The 22,697-nt window shown below is 47.9% G+C and overlaps 1 protein-coding gene across 8 annotated transcripts in view; it reads left to right on the top strand.

Annotated features, from left to right (window-relative positions):
* The window catches only part of Ulk4 (unc-51 like kinase 4), a 295,125-nt gene that overhangs the window by 92,798 nt on the left and 179,630 nt on the right, over positions 1-22,697 (top strand). For all 8 annotated transcript variants that reach the window (XM_039082734.2, XM_039082731.2, XM_063265850.1 and 5 more), the window contains 5 exons: positions 5,672-5,723; positions 5,810-5,904; positions 12,364-12,415; positions 12,656-12,800; positions 14,151-14,243. In XM_039082734.2, coding sequence (XP_038938662.1) covers positions 5,672-5,723; positions 5,810-5,904; positions 12,364-12,415; positions 12,656-12,800; positions 14,151-14,243 — 437 coding nt within the window. The remainder of the gene's footprint in view (positions 1-5,671; positions 5,724-5,809; positions 5,905-12,363; positions 12,416-12,655; positions 12,801-14,150; positions 14,244-22,697) is intronic.

Here is a 22,697-nt window from a genome sequence, read left to right as displayed (position 1 = left end):
ACATACATGTCAGGGTCTAGAACAGTCTTGGCTCCTGGGACCTGCCATGCAGTGCTTCACACAGTATTGCATGGACGGGTGTGGCCTGTGTTTCTGTGTGTTCTTTCCCCTCTGCCCCAGTTCCATCCCCATCCCTCCCTCCCCCACCTATTTTCCTGTCTGGACTTTTCTCTGCTTGCAGTGAGCATGCTTAACAGTTTCAACAACCAGGGAAGCCGGTGTGGACTTTCAGGAGGGAAGTGTTTACGCCTATTTCAGGGACAGCACCACATGGGCTCAGAGACAAGGACAGAGGCCATACAGAGGAAGGGCCTCTTTCTTCCCCAGGAACAGGTGTGCTTCTGCTGGTCTTCTGGTGTTTGTTGAGAATTAAAACCAACCTGCCTGGTTCACTTCTGGGTCTTGGTTCTCAGTAGGGAGTTTAGATGAATAAAATGGCCAATATCTTATTTTGAGGCTGGCAAGATGGCTTCAGTGGTTAGAGGAGCTTGTAGCCAGGCTTGATGACCTGAGTCTAAGCCCTGGACCCATACAATAGAAGGAGAAGCCTGACTCTTGAAAGTTGTCCAAGGGCACACACACACACACACACACACACACACACACACACACACGCAGGGATGAGATGGTCCTTGGGCTAGCTTCCTAGTTGAGGCAGTGTTCGCAGTGTGCATCATGGCTGCTCTAGAGCACCTTGATGACTTTCTCACTGTATTGTTTGTACCTCCTTGGCATTGAGTGACCCTGGAAAGCACAGGTCACTGCTAATCCACAACCTGGTTCAGTTATCTGTGCATTTGTCGTGAGCTGTTGAATCAGATGTTGCTTCTATGAGTTAAGTCTTCCTGGAAATTAGCAAAAATACTCTTCCAGTTCCCGTGTCCTTCCGATGTCAACCGAGGGAACCAGCCAACCTCATACTTCCAGCCCCTGGAAATGGAAAGCAGAGGCCGGCATCTGAAGCTTTGAAAACATTCGTCTTCACTTTGGTTAGCAAAGGTTTGCTGAATGTCCCTGAAGTCTGCGGAGCTCATGTGGAAGAATGTCAAACATACGTGCAGCAGTGTGTGCAAGCACATACATGCCTGCCAATGCGCCTGCCTTCCTGGCATGTGTGGGCTGGAAGTTGACCTTGGATCTCTTCTCCACTTAGTCCTGTGAGACAGGGTCTATTCCAGAACACCCTGAGTTTGCTGCTTGGCCGTGAGTGTCTAGGTCTCCCGGGCTCCAACCTGCAGTCTTTCACAGTAAGCTCCAGGTGTCAGCTTCACAGCCCAGCTCCACCGGGGAGAGGGAATCTCAGCTGACAAATTGCCAGGGACAGATTGGACTGGGCACATCTGTAAGGTGTTTGATTAATTGCCAGTGATGGAGGAGGGCCCAGCCCACTGTGGGCGGGGCAATCCCTGGGCAGGTGCGCTTGTTGGATAAGTGAGTTAGTTGAGCAAGTCAGAGGAAGCAAGCCAGTCAGCAGTGTTCCTCCATGGCTACTGCCTCAAGCTCCTGCCCTGTTGTCTCCACTCAGTAATGGACTGTGACCCGTAAGCTAAAGCAAGCCCTTTCCTCCACACTTTGTTGTTGGTCAGGGTGTTTATCCCAGCAACAGAAAGGACACCATTGTTGTGGGGTTACAGGGGCGCATAGTCACTGCTGTGTCCAGCTTTGGGTAGGTGCTGGGCACTGAACTTGGGTCCTTGTGCCTGTTCAGCAGGCACTTGTCCCACTGAGCTGTCTCCCTAACTTGTTTTGTGAAGGAAGCTTTACTTGGTCCATCTGGAGCTCAATGTTCTTGTCAGTATTTTCTAAATGTGTTCAAGGAGTCTCCACCACACCGGCTCACTATAGTTTAGCTTTTAAAAACTGTACCTAGATCCCAGTATTCAGTCCCGCTGTATCCAGGAACAGCATACGCTAGAACTTGTTGGCGTTGGGTAGGGTGGGTGTGACGAGAGGTCCAGAGCTGCCGTGTCTTCAATTATCGAAAGGGTACTTAAAGAGGGGACCCATGTGTTTCCAGTGGCACCAGGCCTCAGTTTGCTGTGTCATGGGAGGGACATTGCCATCCTCATCAGAGCAGCTGGGACAGCTTGAGGGCTTCCCTTCCAGCTGTATGCAATTCTGCTTCAGTTGCACTGGGTCATGTGGTCTGAGGAGGCTCTAAAGCAGTGTTTCTTAACCTGTGGGCCACAGGGGTTCCCTGTCAGGTTCATAACAGTAGCAACATTACAGTTACAAAGTAGCAACGGAATAATTTCATGTCTTGTCACCACACCACGAGGAACTGAGTGAAGGGTGGCAGCGTTAGGGAGATTGAGAACCACTGCTCTAGAGTGTATAGAGAATGCATGGCGACTGAGGGAGTGTGGTGAGACGTCATCTGTGCAGCTGAGGGACCGCGGCGTCCTTGCTGGCAGGTACATAGCTCCTGTCACCCTCAGCTCTGGAAGTAAACCCAACAAACCCAGAGGTTGGGTAAGCTGGACAGGGCTGGAGCGGTTGCTTGGCTCCTGTCCTTTTACGGCAGAATGGTCTGGATAACTACATATGGGATATATGAGCATAGGAATTGGCTTCAGGAACACTTCCCCCAATTAAATGAAATTTGGGTCTTAAGGAAGACTGCTGTTTGGCCATGACTGCAGGTCACGGTTAAGCCATCTTGGGCTTTCATAGGCTCCACTGACAGGGATTAGCCAACTGCTAATTGTTCCACTCCTACAGATCTTCAATTTTTGAAGCTCCCATTGAACTGGGCCAGAAAACAGGAAGGAAAGATGAAAGGGAAGTGAGTGGGTGGACTCCTGATGGGCGCAACCTGTATTTCCTGGATTCTTCCTTGAGGTTCTTGGTTGATGAGCCCAGGACGGGGACTTGACAGTGCACAGGTTCTCCTGACCCTGCTGGTTTATTAAAGTGCAGACTGACAGACAAGACACTCCCCACCTGTGCACAGCTTTCTGATAAGCGAGTGCTGACCTCTTGATGGCTCTTGGTTTGTTTTGTGGAGAAAGTGGGGATGGTATCCTGCTAGGCTGCAGAGCAAATGACCAAGTGCTTACTTGTAGCCATACAAATGTGCTGGTGAGGAGTTTCTGTCGTTGCACTGGGGGCAAGCACCCATTCCCATCTTGCTGTGGGGTCTGTTCTGCCTCCTAGAAGGAGATCCAAAAACACCAAAGTGCCCCTTGTATGGGAAGCCTCTTTACCCACTGGACCGTCTCTCCGGCCCTGACGTGGCTGTTTTCTGCCCCTCAGTCTTCAGCTGGCCTGGCCGTGGGGCCTGTGTGTGCTGTTGTCCGCTCCCCTGCAGAGACTCCGGCTTTGCAGTCCATGCTGCCTGTGGCCATCTGGAGGTGCTCTGGGATACCAGGCAAAAGAAAGGGTTAAGGAGAAGGGACAACATGGGCTTGGGGAAGCCCAGCTACCTACTGGCGGAGAAGTTGCTTCCCTAAGCACTTCCATGGCTAAATATTGTCTCATTTGTAGGCCTGCGTAGTTTGGTAGAATTTTAGTAAAAGATACAACTTAGGGGCTGAAGAGATTGCTCAGAGCTTGGGAGCACTGGCTGCTTCCCTAGAGGGCCTGGGCTTCACGGTCTTGGCACCCATGTGGCAGCTCAGAGCCATAATCCTCCAGCCTCCGAATCTGATGCTCTCTTCTCGCTGCTGTGGGCTTCGGGTGTGCACATGGTGCACAGGAATATGTGCAGACAAACACCTCTCAGACAGAAAGAAATGAGACTTAAAAGACATAGCTTAAAGGTTTAGTTTAAATGTCCAGAGATACACGTGTGGGAATATTTTTAAACATCTGGAAAGGTAGATTCAGAGCTGTGATGGTTTCTGTGCTGGGGTGGGGAGTTCACGTGAGGAGCTAAGTTTCGTAGGGGTAGGGCTGTGCACTCCACCCGTAGATGGGAAGTCCTTTCTTCTCCTCAGCGCAGTGCCACAGCCTGCCGTGAGATGCGCTCACACCATGCTATGTGATGCCGTGGGATGCGCTCACAATGTGCACTGCCTTTCTATTTATGGATTTCTTTTTCTTTGCTCCTTCGGGGACAGAGTTTTGCTACATAGTGCAGGTTAGCCTCGAACTCACTGAATAGTCCAGACAGGCCTTGGATTTACACTGATCCTCCTGCTTCAGCCTCTTGATTGCTGGGATTACAGGCACAGGCCACCACATTTGGTTAATCCCATCACGGCAGGCCAAGCTCTGCTCTGGGCTAATGGCTTATATTTAGCTATTTTCAGTTCTGTGGCCCTCATATTTTATTTGCTTCTTATCATGCTTTTCAATGGGGCAAACCCTAGAAAACAATCTGTTATCAAGGTGTAACCCCAACTCTGCTGTTTGCTGTGTACAAAGCATTGTATTTGATGATGGTTTGTGAGCTGAAGGCATGTATGGGACTGTGTGCAAAGAACACGGGTGCTTAGCCTGTCACAGTGTGACAAAGATCGTCTCGCTGAGCTCACAGTTGGGAACAGCTGTCCTGCTCAGAGCCTCCAGCCAGGGACTGGGAGGGGAGGTATCAGGGGGCTCACACCCAGCTGCTCAGTCTTCCCTCTCACGTGCTGTGGTGTATGGTGTATGTGTATATGTGCCCTGTAGATAGGAGGCTTGGAGGAACTAAACACAGTGCTAACTCCAAAGTCAGGCACTGGGTAGTGAGACCTGCACTGAGGCCTTGACCTCTGTTTCACCTTGACCTTGACCCTGTGTACCTTTGGGATGGCCAAGACCACTGCATTAGGCGTCATTCGGGTTAGCTTGAGGTAGTGATGGGGAAGGTTTATGTATCATCTGGGTATTTCTCATATGTTTATTTTGAGACAAGGTCTTCACACTGTAGGTAAGGTTGGCCTTGGACTCACTGGGTATCACTGGGTAGCCTAAAACTCAGGGCCACCCCTCTGCCTCAGTCTCCAAGTGTTGGGATGACAGTATAGACTATCACTGGTTCCCCTTTGTTTTATTTCCACTGAATTACTGCAACATTAAATCCCATTTGTGTATTTCAAAATTATTTTTATCTGTTTATGTGTAGTTTTAATTTATGTGGAGTAAAATTTTGAAGATTTATTTTAGGGGCCTGGAAAAAGATGGGTCAGCAGTTAAGGGCACTGTTGCTCTTGCAGAAAACCTGGGTTTAGTTTCCAACACCCTGTGGTGGCTTTCATCTGTCTTTAACTCTAGTCTAGGGGATCCAGAGCCCTCCTCTGGAGTCACTGGGCACTGCAAGCACATGGTTCACATATGAACAAAGCACTCATACATAAAATAAACCTTAAAAAATTATGTGTATGTATATATCTGTGTGGGGTTTGTGCGCATGTGAGTGCAGTACCTGTGGTGTCCAGAAGGAGGTGTCAGAGGTCCTGGAGCTAGAGTTACAGTTGTGAGCCACCTGACTTGGGTGCTAGGAACTGAACTCTTAACTGCTGAGCCACCTTCTTGTGTATATGAGTAGAATATGCATTTATTACATATAATATTTATATCAGCACATTTAAAACTGTGATTACAGTGTTTGTAATATATGTGTTTAGTGTTTTCCATGAATTTAAGAATTGGGTATGGATTCAGACAAAATGCTACACTACCTAAATTTTATTTCTGAGTTATTTTGACCCCCTCCCCCACTCATTGAATACTTGTTCTTTTTCAGAGTCACATTAAGTCAATTGACTTGGGGGAAACGAACATAGATGGAGCCATAGGTGAGCATCCTGGGTCTTTGCGCATGCCATGAAGGGCCTGGGAGGCGGACACCTGTGGTGACTGCCTCTGTGATCTGTGATCCTAGGCATCGTGGCGTCAGAGGAGTTCATCAAGATCACCCTGTCGGCATTTGAAGCAGTGATCCAGTACCCGGTTCTGCTGGCCGACTACCGCGCTACGGTCAGTTTCTAGGGAAGCCCTCTGTCAGTCACTTGATAATCTTGTGCACACGTGTGTCAGTCAGACTGACAGCTGTTCATCCCCGGAGAAACCATTCAAAAGAGCAGGGAGAGCCCTGGAAAGCTGCTTCCAATTTTGCCTGGGGAGGGGTGGGCCTCTCCGACTATCCCTTTGCTTCCTTGTGGTAGCCGGTAGCACACACTTGTGGAGGTGGCTTTGCAGAATTTAGGGGGTGCCCCCCCTCTCTAGTTCTGGGATCTGGGGCTGCATGCCCAAGTGAATCTGTGACTTGTGACTTACCAAGTCCCCTTTTCTGGCTCCTGCTGTGGTCATGCTGCCCGTGCAGCCACTGGTTGTGACTTTGGTTATTTTTCCTCTGTCATAAGAAGACATCTTGCAGAATTTGCATGCATTTTCTTTCCATGTCTACATTACTGCTCTTGTTTCCTGGCCCCTGTAGATGTGCTTGTTTATGTGCATTTCATGCAGATGCATGGCAGCATCAGAAGACAGACATTCGCCTTTCCCTGTGGATCTGCTGCACTGTGCTCCTGGCTCAGTCGTCCCGTGTTCTCTCTGAAGCCTCTGTGTGCACTCCGTTCTCCTCAGATGCCTCGTGCTGGCCTCTGCTAGGAGCCCCATTTTCTTCAACTGAGACCCTGTCACACCATGCTTCTATGTGCAGGAGACACTGGAGACCATAACTTCTAGGACGTGCTTCTCTGTGTTCTAGGAGTGACTAAGTGGCCCGGGCTTGGTGGCAGAGCTGGCATTGCCCTACTTGGAGAGTCAATGCCTTCATCTGCACAGAGCCATGTACCCATTGGCTCACTAGATACCTGTCCTGGCAGGAGCCAGCGATTCCCAAGGGTCCTGTCTCGGTTGGTTGGTGAATGCCTCCTGCCAGAGTCCATCACATTCTAACGTAGACTTCCATCCAGAAATAGGTCTTGAAGCTCCCCGATGTCTTTTCAGGACTTAATACTAGGGTTTGGGGGGTTCATCCCTCATCACAGTGTGCCGGGATAGGGTTTTCCACATTCCCATCCACACCTAATAGGAAAGAGGCAGTCACAGCCATGTGCTGGGCCAGCGAGTCCCAGGTCTTTGATTGAGATGTTACTTATCGATCCTCTTGCTTAATGAACAGTAACCTCATGGCTAATTTGTTCAGATCCAGTGTTTATAAATATCTGTATTGCATTTAAATAGAAATTTAATTAGTGTGTTTTCTAATCATGAAACACAAGTGTGCTAATTATTGCCACAACAGCCTCAATTATGATAGAAAAGGCATCGTCACAATGTTACCGCTTCATAAAAATGCTCTCTAATGCCGAGGCTCATGGGAAATCTAATTATCTCTTCTTGTGTATGAGTGGAATGCATGAGGAAAAGACGCACACCCCAGGGAGCCTCGGATTGTCTTAGATTTCAGCACATACTGTGTTCAAGGCTCCTAATCGATACCTGCTCGTATGGAAGCACTAACTGCATTTAACTCTTGGTAAGCACGGAGCCGGCCCAGCTGCTGCTTTGGGGTGTCTAGGAGGCCAGCTCCACCTGGTATAGGCATCTGTGAGTCACCTTACACTGTGTGGGGAGACCTGACCAAGGAGGGGGTATAAGGCAACATTAAATCTGTGCACAAGTTCACTTTAATTGCCAGCTTTATACAATGTATTGTCACAGTGGAAGGGAGCGAGTCTCCACGGGGAACTGTCTCGATCAAGTTGCTCTTGGGCATGTCTGCAGGGAACTGTCTTGATTATGGTAATTGATGGCAGGGGGTTGGTACATGGGTAGTTGGGACAAGCACAGAGCTAGCCCACTGTGGGTGGCCCCATTCCCTGAGTTTGTGTCCTAGACTGTATAAAAGAAGAGAGAGTGTGTGCTAGCCCAAAACAGCATCAGGTAGAGGGAAATGGTCCCACTGGCCAGGAAGAGAAAGCACTGTTGAGTTTGAACCTGTCAAGTATGCAAAGCCAGGACAGCCGGCCTCTCTAGGGGAGGGAAAGTGTTCCTGCTTCTGGAAGCTTCTGTCAGCATTCCAGAAATTGGTGCCACATGGGGTGAAGCGCCCTTCCTGGTCACACAGATGGGACATTAGGCAAAGATTAAATGTAACTGGTGTTTTCCTTCCCTTATCTCTCCCCCCCCCCTCCTTTCTGGGCTCAGTGACTTTCATAGTAGTAAGGCCTTTCTGTGAATCAGCTCTTTGAAGGAAGGCTGGAGATGCAGGGTGTACTGTGGATAGGAGATCCTCGGGATGCAGCAGTCCTGAGCAGTCTGCTGGTTTGTACCTGATTGTATAAGGACATGTTTCTTGAGCTGAGTGTGCAAGGTGTTCATCAGGATGGGGAGTGTCTGCTAGAGGCAGAGGATGTATATGGCTCTACTTGACCAGGCCTAGAGTTGAGCAGGCATCCTCTCCCTGGGGAAAGATGTTTTAGAAAGGAAGCCTGAAGGGACTGCCCTAAAGTCAGGCTCACTTGGCCAGGGTGACCTGGATGGGAACCTGGCTGTTGGGAGGAGGTGGGACGAAGAATCACGTTTGCTGTCAGAGAGAAGTGAGCAATGTTGTTGTTGTGCGCATTTTGAGGTACTTGAGGCTGTAGTTTGTAGGGTGTGATCATAGAGGTGTAGAGCTGTGTGCAGGACTTACTTTTATTCTCTGCCCTGGGGGAGGCACATTACAGGTGAGATGTGCTGTGGTCAGAGAAACACCTCCAGTGGGTGGTGCATTAGCATTTGAACCACTCAGGTCTGAATGTCACCTTTGGGAGACAGCTTTATCTCACCGATCCTTCACTAGACCCCACTTTGATGAAATCAGTCCTTTTCTAAAATACCTGGATGGATTAGAAGTATTATTTGGTGTCCCACCCTCGCATCCCCGTATGGGGAAGGGCCTGGAGCCTGGTCAACCCTGCAGAGGGGACATAGATTTTTTTTCCCCCAACGTGATTTCAGACAGAATTCTGCCTGCATTCAGGAGGATGTAATTAACATTGGCTTGGTGTTGCTGATGCCTGTAGATTCCATTTTTAGAGTGTTGCTTTAAACACACAAACCAAAGTGCATGCAGTTTTATGGAAAGGCCTTCATACTGAAACATCAACTGATAACACGTTTGCCCTGCTGCTGGCTGGGCCCGTGCACTGAGCTCTTTGTTGTAGGAATAGCTTGCTCTGACCTCAGCACCCTTGTGTGCTGTCTGTCCCCCCTCAGCCCTCCTTCAGCTACTGAGGAGGGGGTGGGTGAGTGGGAGCATGAGCTCCAGGGACATGGGGCAGATAGACAGGCCAGCCTGCCCTCAGGATTTGGATCTCCATCTTGCCTGGTGTCTCTAGATGGGTATCACTGCAGGACTGGTTTGATTCTGTCTAGGTCATTGTCAAGTGAGCATAGTCGGCCCTCCCCATCTGCAAATTCAGATCTGTGGCACTAGAAAACAAGGGAGGTTGGCATTAGGCAGAGAATAATCACCAAGTAGCCTGGTCACCACAGGCTCTAACATCTGAAACCCAGCGGCTGGGTCAAACACACCTACTCTTCCTAGAAACCCTGGCTCTTTATGGCTACGTTTGTGTATGCACACATCTATAAATGATCACACTTAGCACCAAGTAACTACTGTTTTGATACCAGTGTGACGAGACCCCTGTGGACACTGTCAGCTCATCCGTATAATTCATTTTATGTTGTGTAAACGCTGTAGCTGATGGTGTCAGCATAGGAGTCACATGTGTGCCAGTTACACATCCCTCAACCAGTCAAGTACAGACAGTAACCCTTGAGACGTCTGTGGGCAGACAGAGAAGAATCTGTGACGTTGCTTACAGACGTCTGTGAGCAGACAGAGAAGAATCTGTGACGTTGCTTACAGACGTCTGTGGGCAGACAGAAGTATCTGTGACGTTGCTTACAGACGTCTGTGGGCAGACAGAAGTATCTGTGACGTTGCTTACAGACGTCTGTGGGCAGACAGAAGTATCTGTGACGTTGCTTACAGACGTCTGTGGGCAGACAGAGAAGTATCTATCTGTGACGTTGCTTACAGACGTCTGTGGGCAGACAGAAGAATCTGTGACGTTGCTTACAGACGTCTGTGGGCAGACAGAGAAGAATCTGTGACGTTGCTTACAGACGTCTGTGGGCAGACAGAGAAGTATCTATCTGTGACGTTGCTTACAGACGTCTGTGGGCAGACAGAGAAGTGACGTTGCTTACAGACGTCTGTGGGCAGACAGAAGTATCTGTGACGTTGCTTACAGACGTCTGTGGGCAGACAGAGAAGTGACGTTGCTTACAGACGTCTGTGGGCAGACAGAGAAGAATCTGTGACGTTGCTTACAGACGTCTGTGGGCAGACAGAGAAGTATCTATCTGTGACGTTGCTTACAGACGTCTGTGGGCAGACAGAGAAGTATCTATCTGTGACGTTGCTTACAGACGTCTGTGGGCAGACAGAGAAGTATCTATCTGTGACGTTGCTTACAGACGTCTGTGGGCAGACAGAAGTATCTGTGACGTTGCTTACAGACGTCTGTGGGCAGACAGAGAAGTGACGTTGCTTACAGACGTCTGTGAGCAGACAGAGAAGAATCTGTGACGTTGCTTATTGAGCTGCTGTTACTTCCCCCTTCTCCCTCCTCCCCACCCTTTTCCTCTTCATCCTCATCTTCTTCTTCCTCCTTTTCCTCCTCCTCCTCCTTGTCTTCCTCTTCCTCCTGATAATAACTCTAGGAATCAAAAACATTTCTTGGCCCTGTGCCCTGAAGACCATAATCACTTAATATTTTAAATCGTATTTTTATGTTTTCCTTTTTGCTAGAGTCATTATATATTAAGTCCGTGTTCTGCCAGAACAGAGGTAGTCTTCTTTCCCTTACTTGAAGTTGAAAAACAAAATGTTAATAAAATCTATCAGATGGCTTTCCCACTTTTTGTTTGTTTTGTTTTTTAATTAATTTACTCCTCTCACCTATAACACATCCTGACCGTGGCCTGCTGACTCTTCTACTTTCTCCAGCCGTAGTGTGAACTGCTGAGTGGACTAATGCTCACATAATACATGTTCGTTCATTTCCTTATTTATGTGGGTAGGCGTGTGCATCCTTGCAAGGGTGTGTGCACTTGAGTGCAGGTGCCCACAGAGGCCAGAAGAGGGTGCTGGATCCTCCGGAGCTTGACTTGTAGGTGGTTGTGTGTCATTGAACATGGTGCTGGGAACTGAACTCTGGTCCTCTGGAGCAGAGTGTGTGCTTAACTGCCGGCCATCTCTTCAACCCTCTTGTCTTTCTCATTGAGAAGCCTCTGATGAAGACCTCAGTGCTGCTGAGCTAGGCGGGAGCCGTCTTCTCAATGTGCTAGCACTTGGGCTACATTTTAAATTTTCTCGCTCTGCGGTCCCTCTGCAGAGACTCCTCCTCATGTTTGAGGGTAGAATTTGTCACTGCGGGACACTGCTGCGATTGCCTCGAGGTAGTGAGGAAAAGCAGCATTAGCTAAAACCAAAATGGCGGTAGAGTTGGATTTGGAAGGTCTTTAAACAAGTGTGCAGGTCAGGGCAGGGTCGCACAGCGCCTTCCTTCATAATGCAGACTGTCATGCCGTCTATGTTCTTTTGTGAGTTCACCCCCCCACACACACACAAAGTACAACTGTGAGATTTCCCCAGTCTAGTCATGTAATCAGTCACAGAGAAGTGGCATCATTGAGTCCTCATGGTGTGGAATTGGCTTTCTAACTTGCTGTATTTATTGAAGTTATTATTAATTTGCTGTGGAATCTGAGTCCCTTCTCTACACTGACTTGCAGGCCTTGGCTGTTTTGTTTGGTTTTAAACTATCTGGGTGTAAGGTGCTCTCTCTTTAAAGTTCTGTGTGCCTGACCTCACTGGGGTTAAGTAAAGCTGTGTGTCTGCTGGCTGGGGTGCTTCTTCCCTTTGGAGGTTGCTCTCTGCCTATCTGCTGTCTAGTTTTTGGCTGCCTCCTTCACAGTGTTCGTTTGAATGTATTCTACACAGTGACCCTGGGCCCATGAGGTCCCAGGAGTGCAGAGAAATCTCCAGCCAGTGGCATCGCTTCTCTCTTGGTTTAGGGGAGCATGATGCATAATCACTGCAGGCAAGCCCCTGGGATCCCCATGAGAGCTTGTCTAGATTAGGTAAACTGAGGCGGGAGGTGTCACAATTCCTTAGGGAGTGGCCTGGGTTGAACCTAAAAGACACAATGTGCTGAACACCAGCGTTCATCTCTCCTTCCTGCCGCCCGCCTTCCCCACCACTGCGTCCTCATGTTGCTAGCCCAGATAACCTCTCACACCTCCTAAGTCCCATTTGTCTCTCTTCTCCCTCCTCTGATAGTGACTCTGCCTTGGACACATCAGGGCTGGTGCACAACATCTGTTTTCTGTACAGAGCTCCGAGCTATAGCCTCCTGTTCTTTCTTCCAGGTCGTGGATTATATTCTGCCGCCCTTGGTGTCCTTGGTTCAAAGCCAGAATGGTGAGTGAGGCCATCACACTAAGAATCAGGGTTTTATTTGTTGGAAATAACTGGGTGCTGCTGGGGACCTCGAGTGACCTGGTCCTCACCATCGTCCTGCCTTGCAAGTGTGTGTCACCGTGATGAGCACACATTCTATTCTGTCTCTGTCTCTGTCTGTCATTCTCTGTCTGTCTGTCTGTCTGTCTGTCTGTCTGTCTCTCTGGACTCACGGTCTTAGAGTTTTTTTCTTCATTCCAGTGGAATGGAGACTCTTCAGCTTGCGGTTGCTCTCAGAGACCACAACCCTGCTGGTGAGCCAGGAGCCGGAGGATGGCGACGAAGAGGCCAGCTGTGATTCTGACAGCGGTCTTCTGGCGCTCATCAGGGACGAGCTGCTACCCCAGTAAGCACCATGCCGCCCACTCACACAGGGGCGAGCGTTTGAGCGTTGCAGTGTATTTGTGTATTAATTTTTCAGCTGAGTGTTTGGCATTGGAAGGATCATGCTGATAAAATGTTTTACCCATGTCATTATGACAGAACGGCATCCAGCATCCCTCTCCCGGGGGACACAAACACGGCCTTTCTTTCCTTTCCATTAAAAAAGAAAATTCTCTTGTTACCTGTAAAATCATCAAGGCCATAATGACTAAAGAAATGATTAGGGCTTCATCTTTTAGAATGGGGGGGGGGCGCAAGGGCGTATTCCTCCTCCTCACAGGCTTCAAGGCATTATTTTCGTCAAGCGTTTGGGATTTAGATGGATTCCCATCAGTGGCAGCATACTATGGGCTCAGTTAGCTGCTGCAGAAACACTGACTAGGAACGATCGTGACTCAAACCTGGTAATTCCCATTCCTGTGGCTCAACAGACCTCTGGAAGTTTGTTTCCTTTAGGCACCGAATTCTGGGCCAGAGTGTAGCTCTGTGTGCAAGCACCTGTCCAGCAGGTGAAAGGCCCTGGCTTATATTCCCAGTAACACACACACACACACACACGCACACATATACACACACACACACACACACATACACACACACGCACTCACAGGCTCTCACACATACTCACATACTCTCTCTCTTACACACACATACTCACATACTCTCACACACACAGACATGCACACACACGCGCACACACACACACTTTTACACACACTCACACATACTCACATACTCTCACACACACAGACACGCACATACACACATGCATGCACACACATACACACACTCTTTTACACACACTCATACATACTCACATACTCACACACACAGACATGCGTACACACACACACTCACACATACAAACTCTCTCACACACTCCACACACTCTCACACTCACACACATTCACACACATACACATACACACACACACAGAGTGGAGTGGGGTAGGTATAAGACGCACAATGTTACAGTGAGCAGACAAGCCCTCATGTGTCTGTGCTTGCCTGCACAAGGGAACTCGAATGTGCAATTCTTTCATCATCTGGTATCTGTCCCCTTGTGATTGACCCTCGTGTCTCCACTGCCACTATGCTGTGTCTTAGCCACAGATGTCAATGGTGGACACAGCTGTGGGTGCAACACTGGACCTCATGTTCACCACGGGACCCAAATGTGTGGTGGCTTAGTACTGTGCTCCTAGCTAGATGCACTTCCCCCTGATGTTGGCATGGTACAGCCTGTCATTTCCTGAGGTTTGGGCCATATAAGGAGAGAAACTGAGTCATGACTGGTGGCTTTGCTCCTCAGGTACGAGCACATCCTCATGGAGCCCGACCCAGTTCCAGCCTACGCGCTGAAGCTGCTTGTTGCCATGACAGAACACAACCCTGCTTTCACCAGGTACTGGGAGGCCAGCGTTGTAGCCACCAAGGGATGGGGCCACCATTCAGTCTCCCACTTTGTACTGTTGTCATTGATGCTGCCTTGGCCGAGGTTCACATGTTTTAACCCCACCATGGAATTGTGATGTGTCAAACTGACAGTGTGGACCCAGGGAGATAACCAGATGACCTGAGTTAGAGTCTTAGAGGCCACACAGCACTTGGGTACACAGCGTGAGCATCTGTAGTCGCTGCACTCCTATAGACAGGAGAATCCCAAGAAAGCAGCAGGCCAGCTAGTTCAGGTACATATGAAAAGAGCTGAGACCCTGCTTCACAGGAGCAGGACAACTGTGACACGTGTGGCCTTGTGTGAGCGCACTGGCACACACACAAGTGCACACACACACATGTCTGCCTTACACATACAACCCAAATGATAAACTCTTTAAAGGAGGAAAAACCCTCAACACGCATAACAACATTGTGTGTGCATGTGTGTGTGTGTGAGTGTGTGAGTGTACATGTGTGTGTGGTTTTTTTTTTGAGGCAGGTCTTACTCTGCAGTAGAAGCTGTCCCCTAATTTACTGTGTCCCCCAGGCCGACCTCAAATGGCACCAATCCTCCTGCCTCAGCTTCCTCAGTGTCAAGATTGCAGGTGTGTGCCACCATGTCCAGATTACACACAGTTTTGAAATGCCAGCTGGTGCCCTGCTTCATAGCCGGTAAGCCCTGGTCGGGTTTGCTGATGTTTGCTGCATCTGATTTAACTCAGTGACTACGAGTGGTGGAGAGCGTTTGTCTGCTCAGAGCACTGCAGAGGACGCTCAGTCTCAGGCGCTCGCTGCTGCCGCACATTGATTCTGTAGGGGACAGTGTGACACTCACTGTACCCAGCCACGACAACTCAGGGTGCACAAAGCCCATACCCCTTTCCTTTGTCCGTTTTGAAGCTGTATTTTTCACAGCTTTTAGACAGAGCACTCTGATCTCTCTTCTTAAAGGAGTTTAATTCTAAAGTTACTTCCAACAAGAGAGCAATGGAGTTGTGTGGAAATTCAAGAGTGGTGTTCCTAGACATTATGAATTGAGAACCTTCGCAGCTTCAGCTACCGACACCGCAACATACCTAGAGTCGTGGGACGGCCTCAGTTGAGGACTTGCCTCCATTCTGTTAGGCTGTGGGCACATCCGTGAGGTGTTTCTGTTGTGCCAGGAAGCGTCTGTGACCTTCAAAAGACCACCAAGGAGCGGATTCCGATGTAATCGCATTACGGTCTCTTCATTACAAGCTCAGCCCTGGCCTCTCCTCTAACCCAACTCTGACACAGCAGGGTGGGAAGGCACAGCAGCCTTGAACCCTCAGCAGGACAAGGTTTTATAGGAAATGGGAGCAAGTGAGGGGGTGTCCAGCCTGGCAGCATCTAATAGAATAATTATTGTAAGCCGACAGGCGGGTGTCCTAAGGCAAGACTGTGAACAATCACAGTCTGAAAGTACGTCTGAGACAGTCAGACTAATGTTTGATTGACTGTTGCTAGGAAGTAGCTAAGGAACGACTCTGGGGTGTGGGCAAGGACAAGCCATGGGGTCCTTCTTGGTACTTGGGTGCAGCTGTAGGTCAAGTTCTCAAGCTCTTTTCCTTTAAGATGGAAGCTGGTCCCAAGATGGAATAGGTTTGGCCTCTCATTTGTTGATTGCTAATTGATGTGGGAGGTCTCAGCCCACTGTGGGCGGTGCCATTCCCAGCAGGTGGCTTATGCTGTGTACAAGGTGGCCAAGCAAGTCAGCAGGGGTGGGGGGGTATAGTGGGGGTTGGGGGGTGGTTGGCATTTCTGTGGGACTCCTGCTCATGTTCCTGCCCTGGCTTCCCTCCTTGAAGGACTGTGAATTAACCCTTTCCCACCCGAGTTGCTTTGGTTATGGTGTTTATTAACAACTGAAGGATATAGGACAAGACTGGTATTGCTGTGTCTGTCCAGGTCATGGGGCTTTAGCCAGTTCATTGTTTTCTTCTTCTGTGCTGAGATGAAGGCAGGCGAGTGCTTCTGCATGGAGCTGATAAAGGCAGACCAGTGCTCCTGCACGGAGCTGAATGCACAGCCCTCTTTTCCATGACCAGAGTCTCTCCCTGTCCTGCAGCCTGTGCTCGGACTCAGCATCCTCCTGGACAGATATCTGCTGCTCTGTTCTGTTATTTAAGAACAATTGAACTCACTCCTGTGCTCTGGACTCCAATTCTTCTGTTCAGATGAATCCCCGCACCCTAGAGAAGCAGGACCATAAAGAGCCTCCTCAGAATGGTCTTGCTTTGGAAATGATTACATCTAGGCTTGGAAGGTAACTCTTGTAGGTTCTCCCCCTTAAGCATTTGAGAACGGGAGCCAGTAGACTGAATTTTAGAAGCATGTTGTTTGCTCTGAACACATAAATATTAGAATATATAATCTCTGTCTTAAATTCTAACAGTAAAGCCGCAGGTTCTCTGGCCACAGCATCCCCTTGCTGTCCGAGTCTGTCCTCCCGGCTGGAGAACTGGAATTTTGGTGTGTGGTCATCCCAGACAGTTATGCCTATGTCAGTTATACATATACACATATCTGTAGGGAGGTGTGTGTGTGTGTGTGTGTGTGTGTGTGTGAAGCAGTATAGCTTTGTATTGTAGTTGATCTTTAAATATTGAGATTATCATTCTCTTGTTCCTTGACAACTAAATCTTTTTGCTTATCAAGCCCCTGGCTGCTCTCTGCAGACCTGCTCTTATTTGGACTCTTGGTGGCTTCTTGGCTGGACTAATAAAATGAAAACTAAATTTCATTTTATTTAGCACTCATCCAGCTACTCATGACATTGAATCTCTTTGGTGTTTATCCTCTGTGCCTCACAAAAATAAAAGCTAAATTGCCGGCTGGGTGTGGCAGTGTGCATCAGGAGCCCCAGCATTCTGGAGGCAGAAGCAGGTGGAGCTTTGTGAATTCCAGGGCAACACCATGACCAAAAGCAACCTGTGGAGGAGAGGGTTTATGTGGCTTACACTTCACATCACTGTTCATCACAGGAGAAGTCAGAACAGGAACTCAAGCAGGGCAGGAACCTGGAGGCAGGAGCTGATGCAGAGGCCATGGAGGGGTGCTGTTTACTGACTTGCTGCTCCTGACCTACTCAGCCTGCTTTATTATAGAACCCAGGATCACGGCCCAGGGATGGCACCACCCACAGGGACCTCTTAGCTCTTTTGACTGTCAGGTGCTCCTGAGTGGGCTGAGAGGAGGGCTGACTCCCTGCTTTTCGACTTTGCAGCAGACCCTGCAGCAGTCACAGCAAACCCTCCATCTGAAAGAACAGAGCTCACATCGCGTGTCTACCATTCCGCCTATCAGCTCTCAGTCGCTGCAGAGAAGGTGCATTTTAATCTGAGTCCTTTTGCAGCAGAATCAAATCTTTTCTTGGATCGCATCGAGTCCAGTTATGTTCTAAATCTAGGAAGAAATATCATTTCAGTTTGTTCAAAATGTTAATGGCTCTTCATTTTATGGCAACATTCATAAAAATCGCTCTTTAGAAAAACAAAACGTGAGGTCTTGTAAACGAGGCCCACAGGAATCAGTGTGCTGTGTGCCTGTAGGTCCCACGGAGGCAGGAGGCTCTTAGGTTCACAGAAACCCCCTGGCCATGTTGGCCGTCTCCAGCTGACCTCCTTCTTTGACTGACTTATTCACTTCTAGTCAGCAGCTACCAAAGATGGAAAAGAAAGCTGTTGGGGCAAAATTCTCACCAGTGCGGGAAACAGGGCTTCAAGAAGCCTTAGTTTCTTTGAGATGGAGTCTCCCTATGTAGCCCAGGCTAGCCTCTTGCCTGGATTGAGATTCTCCTGCATTAGAGCCAGGTGGCCTCTAGGCTTACATAGAATGATACATGGATGATAAGAAATTATTTATTCTGGAACCAAATCTGAGCAACCATGGCCAGAACCAGGGGTTAGATAATCCCCCCAAAGACCAAGTTCCAATGTGGTAACCCTGTCAGCAGTTTCACATGGAGGCAGAACAAGAACTGTCTGTCATAAGTCAAGGGACCTTTCACATACACTGGTGGAAAGGTCGAGTGGCATGTGAGGTGGAAGATCTCACCTCCAGACGCTGGTAGCCTTTGGTGGTGGAATCTAGGGGTCTGCACACCCCTAAGGGTTTACCTCATGGTCACAGAATGTTAGCGCAGACAGTTAGTATCTTAGTAGGACTGGGCTTTGTGATGTTTTGATGTGTTGTGTTGACAACTGGTTCACAGGCTTCCTTGCTGTCCCTGCTTAGGGCATGAACTTCTAATGTTTCCCAAGGCCTGTCAACCTGTGGGTGCTTAACAAATTTAAGTTTGTCCTGAGTATAGGAAACAATTGCTGGGGGCCAGCCCCAACATTCAGGTACTAAGGCAGGCCACAGCAGTGGACAAAGGCCAAAGACCCATGGTCTCTGTCTTTGTAACTCTCTCTTAATGTCTTGGGGGCCTGGAAGCTGATAGCCTCTGGCAATTTAACTCTCTCCTGCTATTTTGTGGTTAAAACCTGCTGGTTTCTGGCAATTAACTCCTGCTGATAGCAGCAGGGGATAGCAGTAAGAAAAGAAGTATGTTGCTTGGACTGTTTTCTCTTTGACTAGTGGGCACCTCTTCAGAGTTTCTTAACTCTTTGTGAGCCAGAGAAAAAGGGAAAGGAAGAAAGTCATGCATGTAGAGAAAACACACACTCTGGAAGAAGCAAAAAAAAAAAAAAATAAAATAAATAAATAAATAAAAATCCAACAATCTTTATTGCTGTTCTCAGTTCTCTAAAGAGTTACCTCATACAGCTATTAGATAGAACTTTTACAACCAGATAATTAAGCACATTGTTTTCTCAGCACTCTTACTTCATAGATCAATAAGGTTTAAGGAGTTACGAGAATTGTTTACAAGTCTTTCCATTAAGATTAGTACCTGACTAAACATTCATCATCCTGACTAAACGTCACTAGCTCCGTAAGTTCATTATAAGTTTAAAGCAACAATTTTTTTCTCCATCTTTATTAAATTGGGTATTTCTTATTTACATTTCAATTGTTATTCCCTTTCCCGGTTTCTAGGCCAACATCCCCCTAGCCCCGCCCCCTCCCCTTCTATATGGGTGTTCCCCTCCCCATCCTCCCTCCCCCATTACCACCCTCCCCCTTCACTGGGGAGTCAGTCTTGGCAGGACCAAGGGCTCCCCTTCCACTGGTGCCCTTACTAGATTATTCATTGCTACCTATGCAGTTGGAACCCAGGGTCAGTCCATGTATGGTCTTTGGGTAGTAGCTTAGTCCCTGGAAGCTCTGATTGGTTGACATTGTTGTTCATATGGGGTCTCAAGCCCCTTTAAGCTCTGTCAGTCCTTTCTCTGAATCCTTCAACAGGGGTCCCGTTCTCAGTTCCGTGGTTTGCAGCTAGCATTCGCCTATGTATTTGCCGTATTCTAGCTGTGTCTCTCAGGAGAGATCTACATCTGGTTCCTGTCAGCCTGCACTTCTTTGCTTCATCCATCTTATCTAGTTTGGTGGCTGTATATGTATGGGCCACATGTAGGGCAGGCTCTGAATGGGTGTTCCTTCAGTCTCTGTTCTAAACTTTGCCTCCCTATCCCCTCCCAAGGGTATTCTTGTTCCCCTTTTAAAGAAGGAGTGAAGCATTCGCATTTTGGTCATCCTTCTTGAGTTTCATGTGTTCTTTGCCTTTAGGGTAATTCGAGCATTTGGGCTAATATCCACTTATCAGTGAGTGCATATCATATGTGTGTTTTTCTGTGATTGGGTTACCTCACTCAGGATGATATTTTCCAGTTCCATCCATTTGCCTATGAATTTCATAAAGTCATTGTTTTTGATAGCTGAGTAGTATTCCATTGTGTAGATGTATCACATTTTCTGTATCCATTCCTCTGTTGAAGGGCATCTGGGTTCTTTCTAGCTTCTGGCTATTATAAATAAGGCTGCTATGAACATAGTGGAGCACGTGTCTCTTTTATATGTTGAGGCATCTTTTGGGTATATGCCCAAGAGAGGTATAGCTGGGTCCTCAGGTACTTCAATGTCCAATTTTCTGAGGAACCTCCAGACTGATTTCCAGAATGGTTCTACCAGTCTGCAATCCCATCAATGGAGGAGTGTTCCTTTTTCTCCACATCCTCGCCAGCATCTGCTATCGCCGGAGTTTTTGATCTTAGCCATTCTGACTGGTGTGAGGTAGAATCTCAGGGTTGTTTTGATTTGCATTTCCCTTATGACTAAAGATGTTGAACATTTCTTTAGGTTCTTCTCAGCCATTTGGCATTCCTCAGTTGAGAATTCTTTGTTTAGCTCTGAACCCCATTTTTTTAATAGGGTTATTTGTCTCCTTGCAGTCTAACTTAATGAGTTCTTTGTATATTTTGGATATGAGCCCTCTATCAGTTGTAGGATTGGTAAAGGTATTTCCCAATCACTTGGTTGCCGTTTTAAAGCAACAATTTTTTTTTTTATTAACTTGAGTATTTCTTATATACATTTCGAGTGTTATTCCCTTTCCCGGTTTCCGGGCAAACATCCCCCTCCCCCCTCCCCTTCCTTATGGGTGTTCCCCTCCCAACCCTCCCCCCATTGCCGCCCTCCCCCCCATAGTCTAGTTCACTGGGGGTTCAGTCTTAGCAGGACCCAGGGCTTCCCCTTCCACTGGTGCTCTTACTAGGATATTCATTGCTACCTATGGGGTCAGAGTCCAGGGTCAGTCCATGTATAGTCTTTAGGTAGTGGCTTAGTCCCTGGAAGCTCTGGTTGCTTGACATTGTTGTACATATGGGGTCTCGAGCCCCTTCAAGCTCTTCCAGTTCTTTCTCTGATTCCTTCAACGGGGGACCTATTCTCAGTTCAGTGGTTTGCTGCTGGCATTCGCCTCTGTATTTGCTGTATTCTGGCTGTGTCTCTCAGGAGCGATCTACATCCGGCTCCTGTCGGTCTGCACTTCTTTGCTTCATCCATCTTGTCTAATTGGGTGGCTGTATATGTATGGGCCACATGTGGGGCAGGCTCTGAATGGGTGTTCCTTCAGTCTCTGTTTTAATCTTTGCCTCTCCCTTCCCTGCCAAGGGTATTTTTTTTTCCTCATTTAAAGAAGGAGTGAAGCATTCACATTTTGATCATCTGTCTTGAGTTTCGTTTGTTCTAGGGATCTAGGGTAATTCAAGCATTTGGGCTAATAGCCACTTATCAATGAGTGCATACCATGTGCGTCTTTCTGTGATTGGGTTAGCTCACTCAGGATGATATTTTCCAGTTCCAACCATTTGCCTACGAATTTCATAAACTCGTTGTTTTTGATAGCTGAGTAATATTCCATTGTGTAGATGTACCACATTTTCTGTATCCATTCCTCTGTTGAAGGGCATCTGGGTTCTTTCCAGTTTCTGGCTATTATAAATAAGGCTGCAATGAACATAGTGGAGCACGTGTCTCTTTTATATGTTGAGGCATCTTTTGGGTATATGCCCAAGAGAGGTATAGCTGGATCCTCAGGCAGTTCAATGTCCAATTTTCTGAGGAACCTCCAGACTGATTTCCAGAATGGTTTTACCAGTCTGCAATCCCACCAACAATGGAGGAGTGTTCCTCTTTCTCCACATCCTCGCCAGCATCTGCTGTCACCTGAGTTTTTGATCTTAGCCATTCTCACTGGTGTGAGGTGAAATCTCAGGGTTGTTTTGATTTGCATTTCCCTTATGACTAAAGATGTTGAACATTTCTTTAGGTGTTTCTCAGCCATTCGGCATTCCTCAGCTGTGAATTCTTTGTTTAGCTCTGAACCCCATTTTTTTTTTGGTTCTTTTTTTTTTTTTTTTTTCGGAGCTGGGGACCGAACCCAGGGCCTTGTGCTTCCTAGGTAAGCACTCTACCACTGAGCTAAATCCCCAGCCCCTGAACCCCATTTTTTAATAGGGTTATTTGTTTCCCTGCGGTCTAACTTCTTGAGTTCTTTGTATATTTTGGATATAAGGCCTCTATCTGTTGTAGGATTGGTAAAGATCTTTTCCCAATCTGTTGCTTGCCGTTTTGTCCTAACCACAGTGTCCTTTGCCTTACAGAAGCTTTGCAGTTTTATGAGATCCCATTTGTCGATTCTTGATCTTAGAGCATAAGCCATTGGTGTTTTGTTCAGGAAATTTTTTCCAGTGCCCATGTGTTCCAGATGCTTCCCTAGTTTTTCTTCTATTAGTTTGAGTGTGTCTGGTTTGATGTGGAGGTCCTTGATCCACTTGGACTTAAGCTTTGTACAGGGTGATAAGGATGGATCGATCTGCATTCTTCTACATGTTGCCCTCCAGTTGAACCAGCACCATTTGCTGAAAATGCTATCTTTTTTCCATTGGATGGTTTTCGCTCCTTTGTCAAAAATCAAGTGACCATAGGTGTGTGGGTTCATTTCTGGGTCTTC

This window comes from Rattus norvegicus, chromosome 8 (assembly GCF_036323735.1).
Source record: "Rattus norvegicus strain BN/NHsdMcwi chromosome 8, GRCr8, whole genome shotgun sequence".
Classification (NCBI taxonomy): Eukaryota; Metazoa; Chordata; class Mammalia; order Rodentia; family Muridae; genus Rattus; species Rattus norvegicus.
This window is presented reverse-complemented; position numbering and strand designations above follow the sequence as displayed.